This window comes from Meira miltonrushii (genome assembly GCF_003144205.1).
Source record: "Meira miltonrushii strain MCA 3882 unplaced genomic scaffold FA14scaffold_2, whole genome shotgun sequence".
NCBI classification, from domain to species: Eukaryota; Fungi; Basidiomycota; class Exobasidiomycetes; order Exobasidiales; family Brachybasidiaceae; genus Meira; species Meira miltonrushii.
Genome location: NW_020289944.1, coordinates 1,355,827 through 1,370,920, shown reverse-complemented (window position 1 = coordinate 1,370,920; position 15,094 = coordinate 1,355,827). Strand labels below are relative to the sequence as shown.

Here is a 15,094-nt window from a genome sequence, read left to right as displayed (position 1 = left end):
TTGAAAATCCGTGTGGTGTGTAAGGGGTGGAGAAGAAACGAAATTTAACCGGTGTCAAAGGAAGTCAGTAGTGAGGTAGAATGATAAAATGTCGATTGCAGTTGCTGAAAGATGCTAAAAATACTTGGATTGAAAATATGAATATAAAAGATGTCGCCAACGACATCAATAGGCCAATCGCTGCATAGAGGAAATTAAAGCAAGCGGACCAAAATCCCAGTGTGGCAAAAAAGAATAATCTTCCTCTGTCTTTTCAACGTTGACGAGCCATGGGAGAAAAGGCTCGCCCGCCAAATGACGAGGGTAGTGGTGGTGATGGGGAAATGAGGGTGGTGGAATCTCCAATGCTATCTCTTATATACTGTACCCTCCTTGCTGGCATGCTGAGATTCATTGATCTCACAAAGTTCTTGCGTGTGTATAAATATGCAATTATAGTCATGTATGTGCTGATGTGAAGCAATGCGATGCGATATGCAAGATGACTCTCAAGCCGCCTCCTTTGCGCTATTCTCGAGCGCCTCTTTGAGATCTTTTGCATCTCCTTCGGTCTTGATCTTGCATCTGTAATTCGTCGGTTTACCCGTTTGATCGAAGCCCAAAAAGGTGACAACATTCTTGTCTTGGGTAGGTTTGAAAGTTGACATGATATTGAAGTTCACAGTCACTTTTCCATTTCCTTCATTTCTGACCAAGACACGTTTTTTGGAAGTGGTCTTGTGCTTCTTGATCTTCAAAGCTCCAATGCCCAGATCGTTCCACTTTCCATCTGACAAATTCCAAATCTTACAACGAACTTCGTGCAAGCTATTCTCATCTTCCTCTCCTTCACCTGTTCCGGCGAGAAGAGCTGACTTGGTCTTATCTGATGCGCCTGCACTGTCATCACCACTTGTTGCTCCAGATCCTGGTTCACCAGACGTTTCACTGGCATCCTTACCAATAGCCGGTGCAGCAGCAGCAACTGAAGGTGTGGGTTTGAACGCAAAAGTTGGTGTAGATGCACCACTGCCTGTTGCAGCAGGCTTTGGGGCAGAAAAGCTGAAAGTCTTGGCCGTTTCGGTCGATGCTGATGTTTCAGCAATAGACGATCCACCAAAGTCAAACTTCGGCAGTGACTCGACACTCTCAGAAGTGACACTCTTGCGTGCAGCTTCATCTTTCTTGTCGGAGGACTCGGGTAAAACCACATCCAATGTGAAATCAAACTTAGGAAGACTTGAAACTGGAGCATTTGCAGCTTGATCGCGATCCGTAGTGGGTTCCACAGAGGCAGAAGTAGTACTTGTGGGTGCTGTCGGTGCTTCTGCATTGACCGTCTTGCCAAAAGAGAATGGTGCAGAAGTGGCTGGTTGCGAGGTGCTTGCAGCTGTGGGTTCTGGAGCCTTTGCTGAGAAGCTCAACGTAGGTGTCGGAGCAGAAACAGTCTTGCTCGCGGCACTGCTGTTGGCACTTCCAAAGTTGAACAGGGGAGCCTTTGGCTTTGGTGCTTCGGCTTCGGCCTCCTCTTCGTCATCTTCGATCACAATCGTGGATGAAGTAGGTGGACCTGCAGTGCCTTTCTGTGGAGATGCAATCGTTCTGGCAATCGAACGTTCTGATGATTCAGAAGATGCACTGGGCGAATCAGGAACATGATTCGAAGCAGCTTGTGATAATGGACTTGGCTTTTTGGGAGCAAAACCTGAATTGAAAGAGAATGACTTTGAGATTGGGATGCTGCTGCTGGTTGGCTGCGTAGAGGACTTTGGCTCGGCACCATCAGAAGTAGTGTCTCTGCTCTTAGCATCCTTGTTCAATTTGTCCATTCTTCTCTTCAATTCCTCGTTCTTGCGTTTCTTATTCTCCTCCGCTGCTTTGGCTCTCTCCTTTTCTTCAGCTTCTGCCGCGGCTGCCTTTTCACTTTCTCGTTCTGCTTCTTCCTCATCTTCCTCTTCGTCGTCGTCATCCTCCTCCTCTAGACGGATCTGTCGACCACGCCTTACAGGTGGCGTAGGTGCAGTTCTTTTGATGAAGTCTAACGTACTCTCCTTTCTTGCTTCTCTCTCCTTCTGAGCCTTAAGACGTTTCTCTCTTTCTTCCTTCAATCGTTCCTTCTCCTTTGCCGCTGCTGTTGATGAGGAATTGGTTGAAGTAGGAGCAGCAGAACGTGTTCTAAGACGTGATCTGGTTTCATACGGATTGACCAATTCAGGATTGGAAGAGGACTCAGCTTCGGACGCTCCACCGGTTGATGCTCTGATGGTACTCGTTCCAGCTGGAGAGCGAGATGGGATAGAAGGACCTGAGCTCAAAATGCTGAGCATGGCATCTGCTGTGGCCGTGAGCGAAGGGGGTGTCGTCTTATTTGTAGGTTGGACAGTAGCTTGTTCAGGAGTTTTTTGGTTGACAAATTTGCCATTTGATACCGGCGCAGTCGTCTGTTTGCTCTGCAAAGGCTCGTCTGGCAGCTTTCGTCGCTTTCTCGGTCCTTCGCTATCTTCGGCCTCCTCTGCAACTTCACTTCGACCTAACGCACGCATTGGTAAAGGTCGTAATTGTTCACGTAGCGATGCCCTCTGCGTCGTGAGTGCTGATTTGCGTGCTTGCATTTGTTGAGTTCTTTTCAAGATCGCAGAAGTGGCCGTCGCTCCAACACCAGGTCCTAGGTACAGAGGACGATGTTTGCGTTTGGGTGGAACAGTGGCAGAATTGCCGAAAATGTTTGTAAGAGACTGATTGACTCGAACATCTTGTGGATCACGATATGTTGGAGCCAAGAAAGAGCTACTAGGGCGTGAACGATATCCATAAAGACCTGGAACAGGTGCTTCACCAGCAGCAGCGCCAAGAGGCAAGCTTGGACTGCGACTGATAAACTGTTTTCTACTATTTCCAATGTGCGATTTGGCAAAGTGCACCTCATCCTCATCCATGTGATTGTCCATCGAATCATCCCCTTGAATCTGCGGAGCTTGTGCACGTCGAAGAGCTTCATGTCGCAATCGTTCGACTTCTTCGCCTTGTCCTTGTGCATAACTTTGTTCGATCAATCGCATACAACCAGCCAATTCAATCTCCGTCAATGCTCCCGATTGTTCATTTCCATCTTCGTCCATACTTGAAATCGATGCAGATGCTTCAGCTCTAGCTTCTTTCTCGGCTTTTTCAGCAAAGAATCGAGCGAGCAATTCGTAATTCTTTGCCAAAGGTGAGATGGTCTTGGCTGGACGTGTAACTCGTGGATATTGCGGTAATCTCGATGTGCTGGCCTCTTGATTTACACCGAATGTAAAAGCAGATGAAGGCGGAACAACGCTTGGTTGTTGATGTTCTGGCTGTCGCACAGGTTTGAAAGCCGAATTTACTGGCTCAGTTGCAATCGCACCGAAACCCATCTTTGACGGAGTAGATTCTCGAGGTGCGATGAAGCCATTCGTTTGAAAAGGCGAACGAGCTGCTGGGAGAGGCAATGCATTTGATGCACTCGTGCTTTCGCCAAGATTCTGTATTGATTGACCTTCTGACACGGCCAGACCGATTGCAGAGGGAGCGCCAAAAGTAGGTTCAGGTCTAGAATTAGATGAAAGACTGAATGTGCGAGACGTTGTCTTGGCTTGCGGGCCATCTATTTCTGAAGGAGGAATGATTTCGACGTCTTCTTCAATAATGACCACGTCAGCTTCGCTGGGCTGGCTTTGCTCGTCGTCCTCTATCTGCGAATGCGCGGGGACTTGTTCGTGTTCGTCTGCTCCTTCTTCATCCTCTTCTTCTTCGCTTTCATCTTCGTCATCCTCTTCGATTTGATCAATTGTTTGCTCAATAATTGTAGTATCATTTTCCATATTATCCTTTGTGATCGCTTGAAGTGAAGAGTTTGGATCGCTAGGAAGTGGAGGGTATAATGAACTAGCGATATCCTCTTCGTCATTCTCATCGTCATCTTCTTCTACCAGAGCCATTGAGTTTTGCTTCTGCTTACCCTTCCATACCTCGCTACGGTCTTGGTCTTCTTCTGGATCACCAAAAGCAGCGCTCCTTCTTGCACTTGCATAAGGTGAAATGAAACTCACAATCGCATTCAAAGCACGCATACTTGGTGAATTAGGCGATGTAGGTGATGCGATACCCCAAAGGTCTTGTCGTTTTGTAGTTGCTGATCTTGGTGTTCGTAATGGTGTTCGGGGAGAATTGAAAGTAGAGTTATTCTTACCGGGTGTTGTTGTTAATAAATTTGCATAAGGTGCTTGCAGTGATGCTCGAGACTGTAATTTTCGTGTTTGTCTAGCTGAAGGTGCTTTTCCTGTAGAAGATTGAATTTTATCTTCTTCATGTTGGCCGTTATTTGCATCATTACTTGTACCGACTCCTTCGCTCTGAATTGCGTCATCGGTAGCAGAAGCGGTCGCCGCTTTCTTAGAACCGGCACCGTCATTTTGACGCCTTTTCCGTACCACCTCCCGAACCATGATGTTGACTGTGATTGACCAGGTAGCAGTTTCGCCCTGCTTCCGAGTTGGTAGTCAATCAAAGAATGATGAATATTATTATAATGAATGAATACACTTTGGAATGTAATCATTAAACACTTTAAAGCACACTTTATCTTCTGGCCCTATATTTTAAAGAGCGGCTGTTAAAGCGCGAATTCCACGTGAAGGCAGGCTATGAATAAACGCGCCATTAAGAAGAAAGCACACACACACACACAGAGGAAGGACTGTCTGTCTCTCTGTGTATGGTTTTGGCGTGCTTTGCGCTAGAACGCTTGCGATTGGCTTTCGTATCAGAAGGTGACAATAGTGTTCATCGCATACACACGATCAACGATACTCCTTCCTACAACCGGCAACAAGAAAGAGTACATCAACACAACATGCCTGTTCCACAAGAAAACTCTCCTTACCCTCAAATCGATGTCGATCCACACTTCAGACGGGTTGTGCAAAATTTCAGACAATCAGATTATTTAGCATGGGGTGCTGCAACTGCCGTTTTCCCAGGAGCATTATACTTTATGGAACAAATCGATCCAACAAGACCGCCTAGAGGTGGTTTACGATCTGCTTTGCGTTTGGGTACCTTTTTGGGCGCTTGTGGTGGATTCTTGTTGGCATATCAGAGAAGTAGTTGTGCGTATGAAACGAATCTAAACGTACTTTTGAAATGGAGATGGTACTGACACATACTTTATATCACTTGTTGTGACTGCTTAGTCCGACTATGGGGATGGCAAGAGAATGCAATTGAAGTGAAACGGGCAGAAGAACAAGGAGATTCTGCACCCGGTCTGGACACAAGCGCTTCCGATATGAGCCCATACATGCAAGGTGTTTCTCATCGTAACTCCGTCTTTTCACAATTGAAGTTCAGTGAGTACATACACTGCATGCAAGTCGTTGAACAAAGCTGACCATATCACTTTTTTCCCTTTCTAGGCACACTACCATGGTTCAACTTGACAAACCATCCACACCATGGTCAAGGAGTACAGAAAGAGGGCGGAGAATCGAGCGAGTAATGGCTGTTCCACTGACAGACTCGTAGGTTCACCTTGTAGATGAGATGAAATGAGATAATTGGACCAAAGATACGAATAAACGGCTTGATGAAAGAGCTGCCTACGACTCAAAGGATGAAGGGTGTGTTCATTCTTTCGACAAATCTTTGATGGTTACTTCATTCGGGGTCATAAATGACATGGTGATATAGTATACATGAGTTCAGCTTCTATTAGAGAGACGAACAATGATTTTGAGTATAAAGAAATTTGAGAAGCTTAAGAGTTTAAACCCGATAACGCTTCGTACTTCCTTTATCGAACAAATACCGTACAATGTACACTTGCGCAACTGCAACACCGATCATGACCAACATATCAATAATCGAATACCAAGTAATTTTTGAAAGTGTTTGTCGAACGGTTGCAAATCCTCTATTTTCCCATGTACGGAAATATCTTTGCATACGTGTGATTTGTGTAAGTTGTGAATCAACTTTTGAAATTGATTCTTCCAATGGAGCAGAATGTTCGGAAAGCAAAGCGGCTGCCGAGACTGGAAGTGTGAGACGTGGTTCGGATTCGACAGTGATATCGAAATCAATCTGAAGAGGAGGGTAAGAGGTTGTCAGTAATGCAGACCTAGAAGATGAAAGCGGCGGCGAGTGCACAGTGATACCTACAATCTTGACAGCGAATGAGCTCATCGAATTTTCAAAGCAAAAGCTATACTCTCCAACTGAGTTTCCTGTGAAGACAAGATCTGCTTGTCTTTCCTTTACGCCGGTAACGACGATTTTCTCATGAGGATCCAAGACCGAATATTCGATATCGAACGAACCTCCAGATTGAACGGCAAAATAGAAACCAACTTTTTCACCTGCTTTGTCCACCCATGCATAGAAGCATGCTCTTGTATGAGGATCGACTGATGTTGTTAGAGCTGCACCTTGAACGGAAGAGGGTAGGATTGAAAGCAGAGCTGTTAGAAACAGCACCAAAAGGGTTGTTATGCTCCTCATGATTGTGTATCGGCCTCTTTAAACGTCGACCTGCGTCCGTCTATGATGCCGTTTTGTTCGAGTTATGATCGAAAGGTGCAATTGCCTATATCGTTCAATGGTGATGCTCAAAAGGCAGATTGTCGTGATGTCGTTTGGCTAAAGGTTAAATGGAAGTTATTCTTAAATGTGGTACATGCATCAATTCGTTGTTGGCATTTGCTGGCCTACGTCTTACTAAAGGGCGTACCCTAACACACACGCCGGGGATAGGAAGCAGTGCTGTTAGCTTCATTTGACGCGCTCAAATGTATTGCTTTCATCTCACCCTGTACACGTGCAAAAACAATTCAAACACAATCAACACTTGCAATCCATTCCCATTGTCATCTTACAGCTTGCCACCATCATCGTATCTCTCTCCTATTCAGGTAACTAGAGATCTTCTATATCAAGATGGGCCGAAAATCTAACGTTTGCAAGTTCCCAGTCGCACGGATCAAGAAGATCATGCAAGCTGATGAGGATGTAGGAAAAGTCGCACAAGCTACTCCTGTTGTTGTTTGTAAGTAGAAGGATTGAACTATTCGTACTTCTTGTGATGCATTGCTGACAGATTGATATGCCCTTCATCACCCTCTTCTAGCCAAATCACTCGAATTGTTCATGGCAAGCATCTTGGAAGCCACTGTCAAAGAAGCCAGAGCTACCGGACAGAGAAAGCTCACACCAGCACATTTGTATGTATCAAGTAGCGCACCAAATCAATACCTTGATCCATTGCTGACTTACTCGCTCCTTTTCCCCTCACAGCAAACGTGCGATTCACAACAACGAAACATTTGATTTCTTAAAGGATATCGTCGAAGAGGTAAAAGATGAAGGAGCTGAAGCTGGCTCATCTGAACCGAAAGCAAAGAAGAGACGTACTGCAAAGACTGAAGATAGCGATTAAAGGCTTATTCATCTGTGTACTTTTATCATTCCTTGTATCAATTTGTGTACAATAGATTCTTGATCGGTGACGTTGTTGAGTTGGATGCAGTCAGTGGCTTTTGTCATGTGCATATACGCGTGCTCTAAGGTAAGCCTAACACGGATTGGGACGCTAAAAGTGTTGTGATTTTGTTGTTCTCGTGTTTTTGATTTCATCACGACCACCTTCAAACGGATTTCAACGGGCCGTAATTATTCAAAATGAGCGAAGATTAGCCATCGGAATCCTTAATTTCGCTTCTCCGTTGTAACATACTTGTATTGTATCGCAATTTGTTGTCGTACCCCTTTCTTCGCATTTTTCTTCTCCTTTCGATTACCTCCACAAATCGTTTGCATCTACGATCAACATGATGACAATGACCGACGTAATCGAATCATTCTTTTCGGCATTTTTGCCGACGGCATACGACCGACAGCCATTTACAGCGAAATCGGCGCCTGTCCTCTTACTTCCACCACTTTTGCTTCTCATAGCATGCTACATTCGATTGAGGCATCCTACTTTGCCACTATACTGGAGAGCTGCATTTGCTATTGTGGGCGTACCAGTGATCTTGCGATCATGTTTGTCTCACTATGTTGACTCAAGTCTACCATACAAAACACTCAACTTTTCAAGTGAGATGTTTTGTTTCGGTTTGGGCGTTGGAGCGTACGTCTGGGTAATGCTTTTCTTGGAATTGTGTTTGATGGGAAAAGAAGGGGATTATAACGTGAACGGGGCAGAAGAATACAAGCTCAATCATTCGAAGTCTGAAACGGCTTCTCTCATCGGAGATGGATATACGCTGCAACGTCCTCGATGCTTTCCTGGCACAAATGTTCCACTGGTCTGGGATATCCTCGCTAGCCTGCGTGGATTAGGGTATGGAAGAGGCATCGTTCCGGAAAGTTCACCGTACAAGGCTGGTTATGACGCGCTTGAAAAGTCGCAACTACTGGCAAAAGAGCCGGCAGACAAAGCGAACAAGATCAAATGGGATGCTTGCAAGAAAACGGCTCGAATTTTTGTTGTGTGTTATTTGATGTTAGACTTGATCGAGTCTTTCTATCGACAACCAGAAATTTTGACGGATGCTTGCAAGCATGGTCCTTGCTCAATTGACGATGCAAAACACGGAAGATTGGGATCAGCCGGTCCTATGGTCTTGACGGCTTTGCTAGGCACTTACGTCATTTGTGTAATGCAAACAGTCAGCTCCTTGGTGTACCTTTGTGCATTATTGCCAACAAAACCATCCGAGATACCAATCACGATTTCAAGATATGAGCCTTTACCGTTTGCTCATCCTCATCTGAGTGACTCTCTACGTGCAATGTGGGGTGTTCACTGGCACGCATTCTTTCGACGTTTCTTTTTGATCTTCGGATATTATCCAGCCAAGAATTTAGCCGGAAAATTGGGGTTGCCTCGAAAGGTGGGAACTACACTTGGCATTATGGCAACATTCTTGATCAGCGGCTTTATGCATGAGATGTGCTTAGAAGCTATCCTGCCACGATTTAAAGAATGGGATCTCGATGGTGCAAAGCTTGGTCGTGTTCGTACGCCAGAACGTGGATTCGGTGCACAAAACTTCCAATCAACACGATTCTTCTTACTTCAAGGAATTGGAATAATTTTTGAAGACATCTTTACAAACTTTATCGAGCCACAAATTGCCGCTCTTCTTGTTGATGTGCCCAAGGTTGGTAAAGCGCGACTTATTAACGGTGCCCCACGAAAGATTTTTGGTTGGATATGGTGTATGACAGTGATGCTGTATACAGGACATATGCTGCTTGATGTCTGGCTTCGTCATGGCATTGCAAGTGCTGCTGTCACCTTCCAAGTTACACGACCCCTTACTCAGATCATCATCGATCATTTGCCCTCTATCACATAAACTGCTTGACATCTGAAGTATGTATTCTCTATGTATCATAAATATCATTGCGAGATCCATCCTGCCGGCTTCCTTCTTGATTGTTCTGGTCAGCAAATGATCAGATGGTCAGTGCTTAGTCCGTGGCGTTGGCTCATTCTTACGTCATTACGAGAAATGGGTACCTAATAGCGCAGCCTCTACCATTCCTATCTGATCCGAATGGTGAAATGAAGATAACGATAATTGCGGCCAACGGTTCGCCGAAGGTAGGCCGCTTGAGTTTGAATGGTTTATGACACACGTTTTTCTTGACGATTCTCAGCTCATAATCCTCACAACTATCCTTTCCTGTTGAAATCATGGAAGAAATTATTGTCAATGTTTGGCAAATGGTCTTGCCACCATTGGAAAATCGTATTGGAATTGCATTTGCGCTACTGAAAACGATTTCAGTTTTCACGACTCTCTTACTGGCTGTTTACGTTCGTATCAAACATCCAAAACTTTCATTTCATTGGAAGGTATTATTGGCAATCATTGGTATTTCATTCACAATCTACATATCGTTCGGAATTTATCTACGATTTCCATGGCAAAAAGATGGAGAAGATGAAAGTTTAAAGTGGTTTATGATCTTTGACGCAATGTCAGGCGGAAGTGCCGTTCATCTCCCGGCTCTAATCTTGGATTACCTTTTCTTGGCAACCGAAGAAGACTTGGATGTCCGAGGAGCTGACGAATATAGAAAGTATCAGGCAGATAAACACTTGAAAAAGGAGACATCAAATGAAAATTTGCTTGAAAGACCCGATTACTTTCCCGGCACAAGCAATCCTTGCATCAAAGAGCTTGCGGTATCTCCTCGAGGTTTGGGCTTCCACAAAGGTCTCAATCAAAAAGGCATTGTTCAATATGAAGGTGGCTATGCGGCTTTGATTGCCGTCGAAAAATTAGAAAGTTCCCAGCTCGAAGTTGCACAAGTGATCAAAAAAGATATCCTGTTTAAGATCTTAAAAGTGTTCCTTATGTGTTTTTTGGCAGGAGACTTTCTTGCTTGGGTTTTCAGCGGCTATTTAGCAAGAGGCGACTTGCTGCTAAAGCCAACTATTGCAACATATTACGTCGTTGCTTTGGTTGGCTGCTCAGTCGTGGCAAGATTGCAAGCACTCTACGCACTTTTCTATCTATTGGCTCTTCTCTATACAGAACCAACTCGAATTCCAATCACAGTCAGCCGATGGGAACCTCTGCTATTCGCTCAACCACATCTGAGCACTTCCATGCAACAGATGTGGGGAAAACATTGGCACAGCATCATTCGTAGACCGATGACCGTACTTTTCATGCGTCCTGCCAAGCAGTTTTGTGAACATCTCAACGTTCCGACCAAAATTGGAAGAGCAATTGGAATCATTTTAAGCTTTCTGTTTAGCGGTCTAATGCATGAAGCAATCTTGGAGACTTCCCTTCCTCATATCGCTCATCTGAAACAGCTGCCATATGGTGAATCCACCTTACGTACAATGGGATATGGTTGGGGAGCGAAGAAATATGCAACGACAAGATTCTTTGTCAATTGTGGCTTAGTAATCCTTCTGGAGGATATTTGGTGCTCATATATCGAGCCAAAATTAGCCAAAGTGTTTACAAGCAAGTCTAAAGAACAACTGATCATTGGCAAGGCTAGAAATGTTTTAGGCTGGTTATGGTGTATGAGCTGGATGGTGGTATTTGCGGTTGAACTTGTTGATGTAAGTGTATTGCATTTTCCAGATGACATCATCTCTGACGCCCTTCTGCGCTTCTTTATTAGGTATGGCACCAACATGGTCTTTTGCAAGGAATCATCGCTCCTATCCTTTTTCGATTTATTCCCTCCCTTCCACTATTTGGCCAGACTTTTATCTAGACAGCATATTCAAGCACTGTACAAACAGCCCTGTGAAAGCCTTCTTTAAAATTTTTCATCAGGGGTGATCTCCTCCTCGTGTAAATGGCGTTGGGAAATAAACGCCGAACGCCTCCTAACCCCTTTGAGCGGTGAACGAGCATTTACCATAAACATTCCGTCTCTGACAGACGGGATGATAAAAATGTTCGGCCCGTCAGGTTTGTCCCTCGGATGAGATATTCCTTAATTTGCGCCAGCGCCTGACTTGCTCAAATATAATCAAAGTTTGCATCCATTGCACCTCCTTCTTCTCGTCCTTCAGTCTTTGAGAAGATCTGAACAAGATGACGAATCCATTGCTCAAGCTATGGCACTTATGTGTACCGCCTCTAGATCAACGACATGGAACGGCACTTGCACCATTGGGAATCTTGGGATCATCTGCTACAATCCTCTTGTCAGTCTACATTCGAATCAAATATCCAAACCTAGCATTCCATTGGAGAATGCTATTCTTGATGCTTTGTACATTCTTCGTTATTCAGAATAATCTTTCAAGATATACACGTTTCCCATGGCAAAAGAAAGGTGAAGATGATACGTTGGGCTACTATGTTATGATTGACGTGATTACTGGAGGCGGTATTTTTGGAGTTTTATCAATGGTGATCGATTACCTTTTCCTGGCAAGAGAAGATGAATTAGACGTGAATGGAGCAGATGAATATAGAAAGTATTTGGTGGACAAGTACCCCAATCTTTCAGTCGAGCAATTGAAGACGCTAGAGAAAGAACTTTGTGATGGTGGCACTTTTGAAAGACCACTCTATTACCCTGGAACGAAAAATTATTACATCAGAGATCTTGCTGATGCCACACGTGGACTTGGCTACAAGAAAGGACTGAATCAAAAAGGCATTGCTGCGTATGAAGGTGGTTATTCGGCCTTGATTGGTGCTGAAAAGCTAGAAAATTCTGATCCTCAAATTGCACAAGCTGTTAAACAAGTCACCGTATTTCGAACTCTTAAAACGTTTGTCACTTGTTTTCTCTGCTACGATTTCTTGGAATGGGTAATTTCCAACAAAAAAGTCTTGGACCCAAATACGAATGACAGTTTATCCGGGTTACAAGCCGCTTTACATCAGACAAGCTTACCACAACCATTTGCAAAGTATTTTGTTGTTTGTTTGTTCGGTTGTGCAATCGTGGCTAGATTACAAGCGTTCTCAGCTTTTATCTATCTGATTGCGTTAGTCTTCACCAAGCCGACTCATATTCCCATCACAATCGGACGATGGGAGCCACTGTTGTTCTATAAACCACATCTATCAACATCTATGGGTGATATGTGGGGAACGCATTGGCATGGTTTAATCAGAAGACCGGTGACGGTTTTATTCATGCGTCCGTGCAAAACATTGGTCAAAAAGTTAGGTTTGCCGCTCAATATTGGTAGAGCAGTCGGTGTCTTGCTCAGTTTTGCCTACAGTGGCTTGATGCATGAAGTGATCATGGAAGCAATCTTACCACACATTCGACATCTCAAGCGCTTTACCCAATATGATGAAGCTACTTTGCGTCAAATGGGTTATGGTTGGGGCTCGAATAGATTCGCTTCAACTCGTTTCTTTATTAACTGTGGTTTAGTGGTAGTATTAGAGGATATCTTTTGCTCTTTCATTGAGCCAAAGCTTGCCGTGATACTATTTGGAAAGGGAAGAGAACAAATCATCAGTGGTAAAGCAAGGAGCGTATTGGGTTGGTTGTGGTGTATGTCATGCATGGTGGTAATCGCCGTTGATCTTGTTGAAGTAAGTGCAGCAACTGTAAAAGGGAAGATTTTGATCTCATGACTGACCTTCTTCCCATTTTCTTTTTTCCAGACTTGGTGTCGACATGGTATGATTCAAGCCACCAACACTTCCATCATCTTTCGCTTCTTTCCATCCTTTTGATCTGTGAATAGCCTAATGTACTGATCATAAAACTGCTATGTACATACCAATGTTCAAATGTCGATCATATAGCCCCTCTGTCTGAAAATGCATTCGAACATATCAATGTCGCTCAGGGGGAAATGGTAGATCATATGAACGTCGCAGAATACGAAACTGACCCGCTACCGTTCAAATGCCGCGGATGTGGAATTTATCAGATGAATTGACGGTCCGTAGAAATCCGAGTTTGGGCGTAAATACTATCAAAAGATAGGTAACGGATCAGTTCGATAAAACGTCATCCTCCCCACCATCACTATAGAGTATAACAATGATTCACCAAGCACTGCAAGCATTCTGGCTATGGAGCGTTCCACCATTATCGGAGCGCAAGCCACACACAATCTTTTCGCTGTCTCTCTTACTCTTAACCTTATGCCTTCCAACGGTTGCGGCTTACATTCGACTTTATCACCCTTCCTTATCACTTCGGTGGCGTGTGTTGTACACATTAACCCTCATCCCGATCGTCTTTCGTAGTTGTTTATTGCACTACACCCATTGGAATGCGCCAGATAAGCCTTCAATCATATGGGGAAACGGTGATGCATATATGGGTGCATGTGCACTTTCCATATTGATATATACGCTTGATTTCCTATTTTTGGCAAGGGATGATGAACAAGAAATTAAAGATGCAGAAGAATATCGACAATGGTTAGAAGAAAATTCGTGCGATAAAGCAAAATCTCCTCAAGCGATCAAAGAAGCAGAAGAAAAAGTTGCAGGAGGACCAGGATATACGCTTGAAAGACCGAAATACTTTCCAGGTACAAAGGCATGGTTACCGTTTGATATCTCCATGAGTCCTCGTGCGTTTGGATATAATGGTCGTGGTCAATCTCAACGTGGTGCACCATTCCAAGCTGGCTATAAAGCACTGATCGCAAGTGAAAGATTAGAGATGAGGAGCAAGATTGATAAACGTGAAGCATCTTTACTCAAAATGGACAATCTCTTGTTTGTCGGATGGAGCTTTGTGCAATCGGTACTTATTTCTGATCTTATGATGGCTATCATTCTCCACCCTTCTTTGTTGGGCGTGAAAGATTCCATTAAAGACACCGGTGGATTCGTGAAGATATCTGAAGCAACGCAAGCAAGTACATTTGGGCCAATCCTTACACCTTGGATCACCGCTTTCCTCATTGGAGCTTCTATTCCTTTGCGTATGCATATGATCCACTTGTTCGTGTACCTCTTCACACTCCTATTCAGCGCACCTCATGAAGTACCAATCACAGTATCAAGGTACGAACCGCTGTTGTGTCCAAGATTCTCCTCTTGCACATCCCTCAGATCACTCTGGTCAGAAGGTTGGCATCAATTACCAAGGCGACAATATACGGTAATCGCAATGCGACCAAGTGCACGTCTAGCCAAGAAGTTCAACCTTCCCGCTTCGGTTGGTCGTGCGGCTGGTTTATTGTTTGCCTTCTTTTTGAGTGGAATCAGCCATGAATTGAGCTTAGAAGGTTTATTGGGCCATATTCAACACATTGCACCGAAATGTCGTCAAGGTGTAAGTGAAACCCAATTACGGTCGATGGGTTATGGTTTTGGTGCCGGTCGATACGTTTCAACTCGCTTTTTCCTCAGCCAAGCGATCATCATCATCTTTGAGCAAATCTGGTCTGATCAAGTAGAGCCATTCTTGGCAAATACCATACTCGGCAAAGGTCAAACAAGATTAGTCGAAGGCAGATTGCGAAGTGTGTTAGGTTGGATCTGGTGTGCTTTCTGGATCACTTGGCCAGGCATCGCAATGGTGGACGTTTGGTCAGCCCATGGGATCATGTGTCCAATCACTGAATCAGTCTTTTTCACGCCTTTGTTCAATCTTATCTTGTAAATAA

At 44.3% G+C, this 15,094-nt stretch overlaps 7 protein-coding genes across 7 annotated transcripts; 5 read left to right on the top strand and 2 right to left on the bottom strand.

The window, feature by feature from the left end:
• Window positions 1–488: 488 nt before the first annotated feature.
• Window positions 489–4,448, bottom strand: FA14DRAFT_178445 (uncharacterized protein; the record flags this gene model as incomplete). Its single annotated transcript, XM_025500848.1, has 1 exon — window positions 489–4,448. One exon carries the CDS (start codon window positions 4,446–4,448, stop codon window positions 489–491), a length of 3,960 nt encoding a protein of 1,319 aa, XP_025355366.1.
• A 407-nt stretch (window positions 4,449–4,855) lies between these two features.
• On the top strand, window positions 4,856–5,500 carry FA14DRAFT_121767 (uncharacterized protein; the record flags this gene model as incomplete). The annotated part of the gene is made up of 3 exons (XM_025496482.1): window positions 4,856–5,111; window positions 5,196–5,351; window positions 5,418–5,500. 3 exons carry the CDS (start codon window positions 4,856–4,858, stop codon window positions 5,498–5,500), a joined length of 495 nt encoding a protein of 164 aa, XP_025355365.1.
• Window positions 5,501–5,625: 125 nt separating this feature from the next.
• FA14DRAFT_133029 (uncharacterized protein) lies at window positions 5,626–6,663 on the bottom strand. The gene is made up of 2 exons (XM_025496961.1): window positions 6,163–6,663; window positions 5,626–6,084 (listed from the first exon to the last, which is right to left on the bottom strand). The coding sequence occupies exons 1-2, from the start codon at window positions 6,499–6,501 to the stop codon at window positions 5,767–5,769; spliced, it is 657 nt and encodes a 218-aa protein (XP_025355364.1). The 5' UTR covers window positions 6,502–6,663; the 3' UTR covers window positions 5,626–5,766.
• Window positions 6,664–6,769: 106 nt separating this feature from the next.
• Window positions 6,770–7,538, top strand: FA14DRAFT_37203 (histone-fold-containing protein). Its single transcript, XM_025502252.1, has 3 exons — window positions 6,770–7,045; window positions 7,127–7,220; window positions 7,294–7,538. The coding sequence occupies exons 1-3, from the start codon at window positions 6,937–6,939 to the stop codon at window positions 7,433–7,435; spliced, it is 345 nt and encodes a 114-aa protein (XP_025355363.1). The 5' UTR covers window positions 6,770–6,936; the 3' UTR covers window positions 7,436–7,538.
• A 103-nt stretch (window positions 7,539–7,641) lies between these two features.
• FA14DRAFT_160384 (uncharacterized protein) lies at window positions 7,642–9,508 on the top strand. Its single transcript, XM_025498651.1, has one exon. It carries the CDS (start codon window positions 7,836–7,838, stop codon window positions 9,363–9,365), a length of 1,530 nt encoding a protein of 509 aa, XP_025355362.1. The 5' UTR covers window positions 7,642–7,835; the 3' UTR covers window positions 9,366–9,508.
• A 198-nt stretch (window positions 9,509–9,706) lies between these two features.
• On the top strand, window positions 9,707–11,256 carry FA14DRAFT_189069 (uncharacterized protein; the record flags this gene model as incomplete). Its single annotated transcript, XM_025501697.1, has 2 exons — window positions 9,707–11,098; window positions 11,161–11,256. 2 exons carry the CDS (start codon window positions 9,707–9,709, stop codon window positions 11,254–11,256), a joined length of 1,488 nt encoding a protein of 495 aa, XP_025355361.1.
• A 326-nt stretch (window positions 11,257–11,582) lies between these two features.
• On the top strand, window positions 11,583–15,090 carry FA14DRAFT_189068 (uncharacterized protein; the record flags this gene model as incomplete). Its single annotated transcript, XM_025501696.1, has 4 exons — window positions 11,583–13,052; window positions 13,125–13,140; window positions 13,501–13,675; window positions 13,719–15,090. 4 exons carry the CDS (start codon window positions 11,583–11,585, stop codon window positions 15,088–15,090), a joined length of 3,033 nt encoding a protein of 1,010 aa, XP_025355360.1.
• Between the last annotated feature and the right edge of the window lie 4 nt (window positions 15,091–15,094).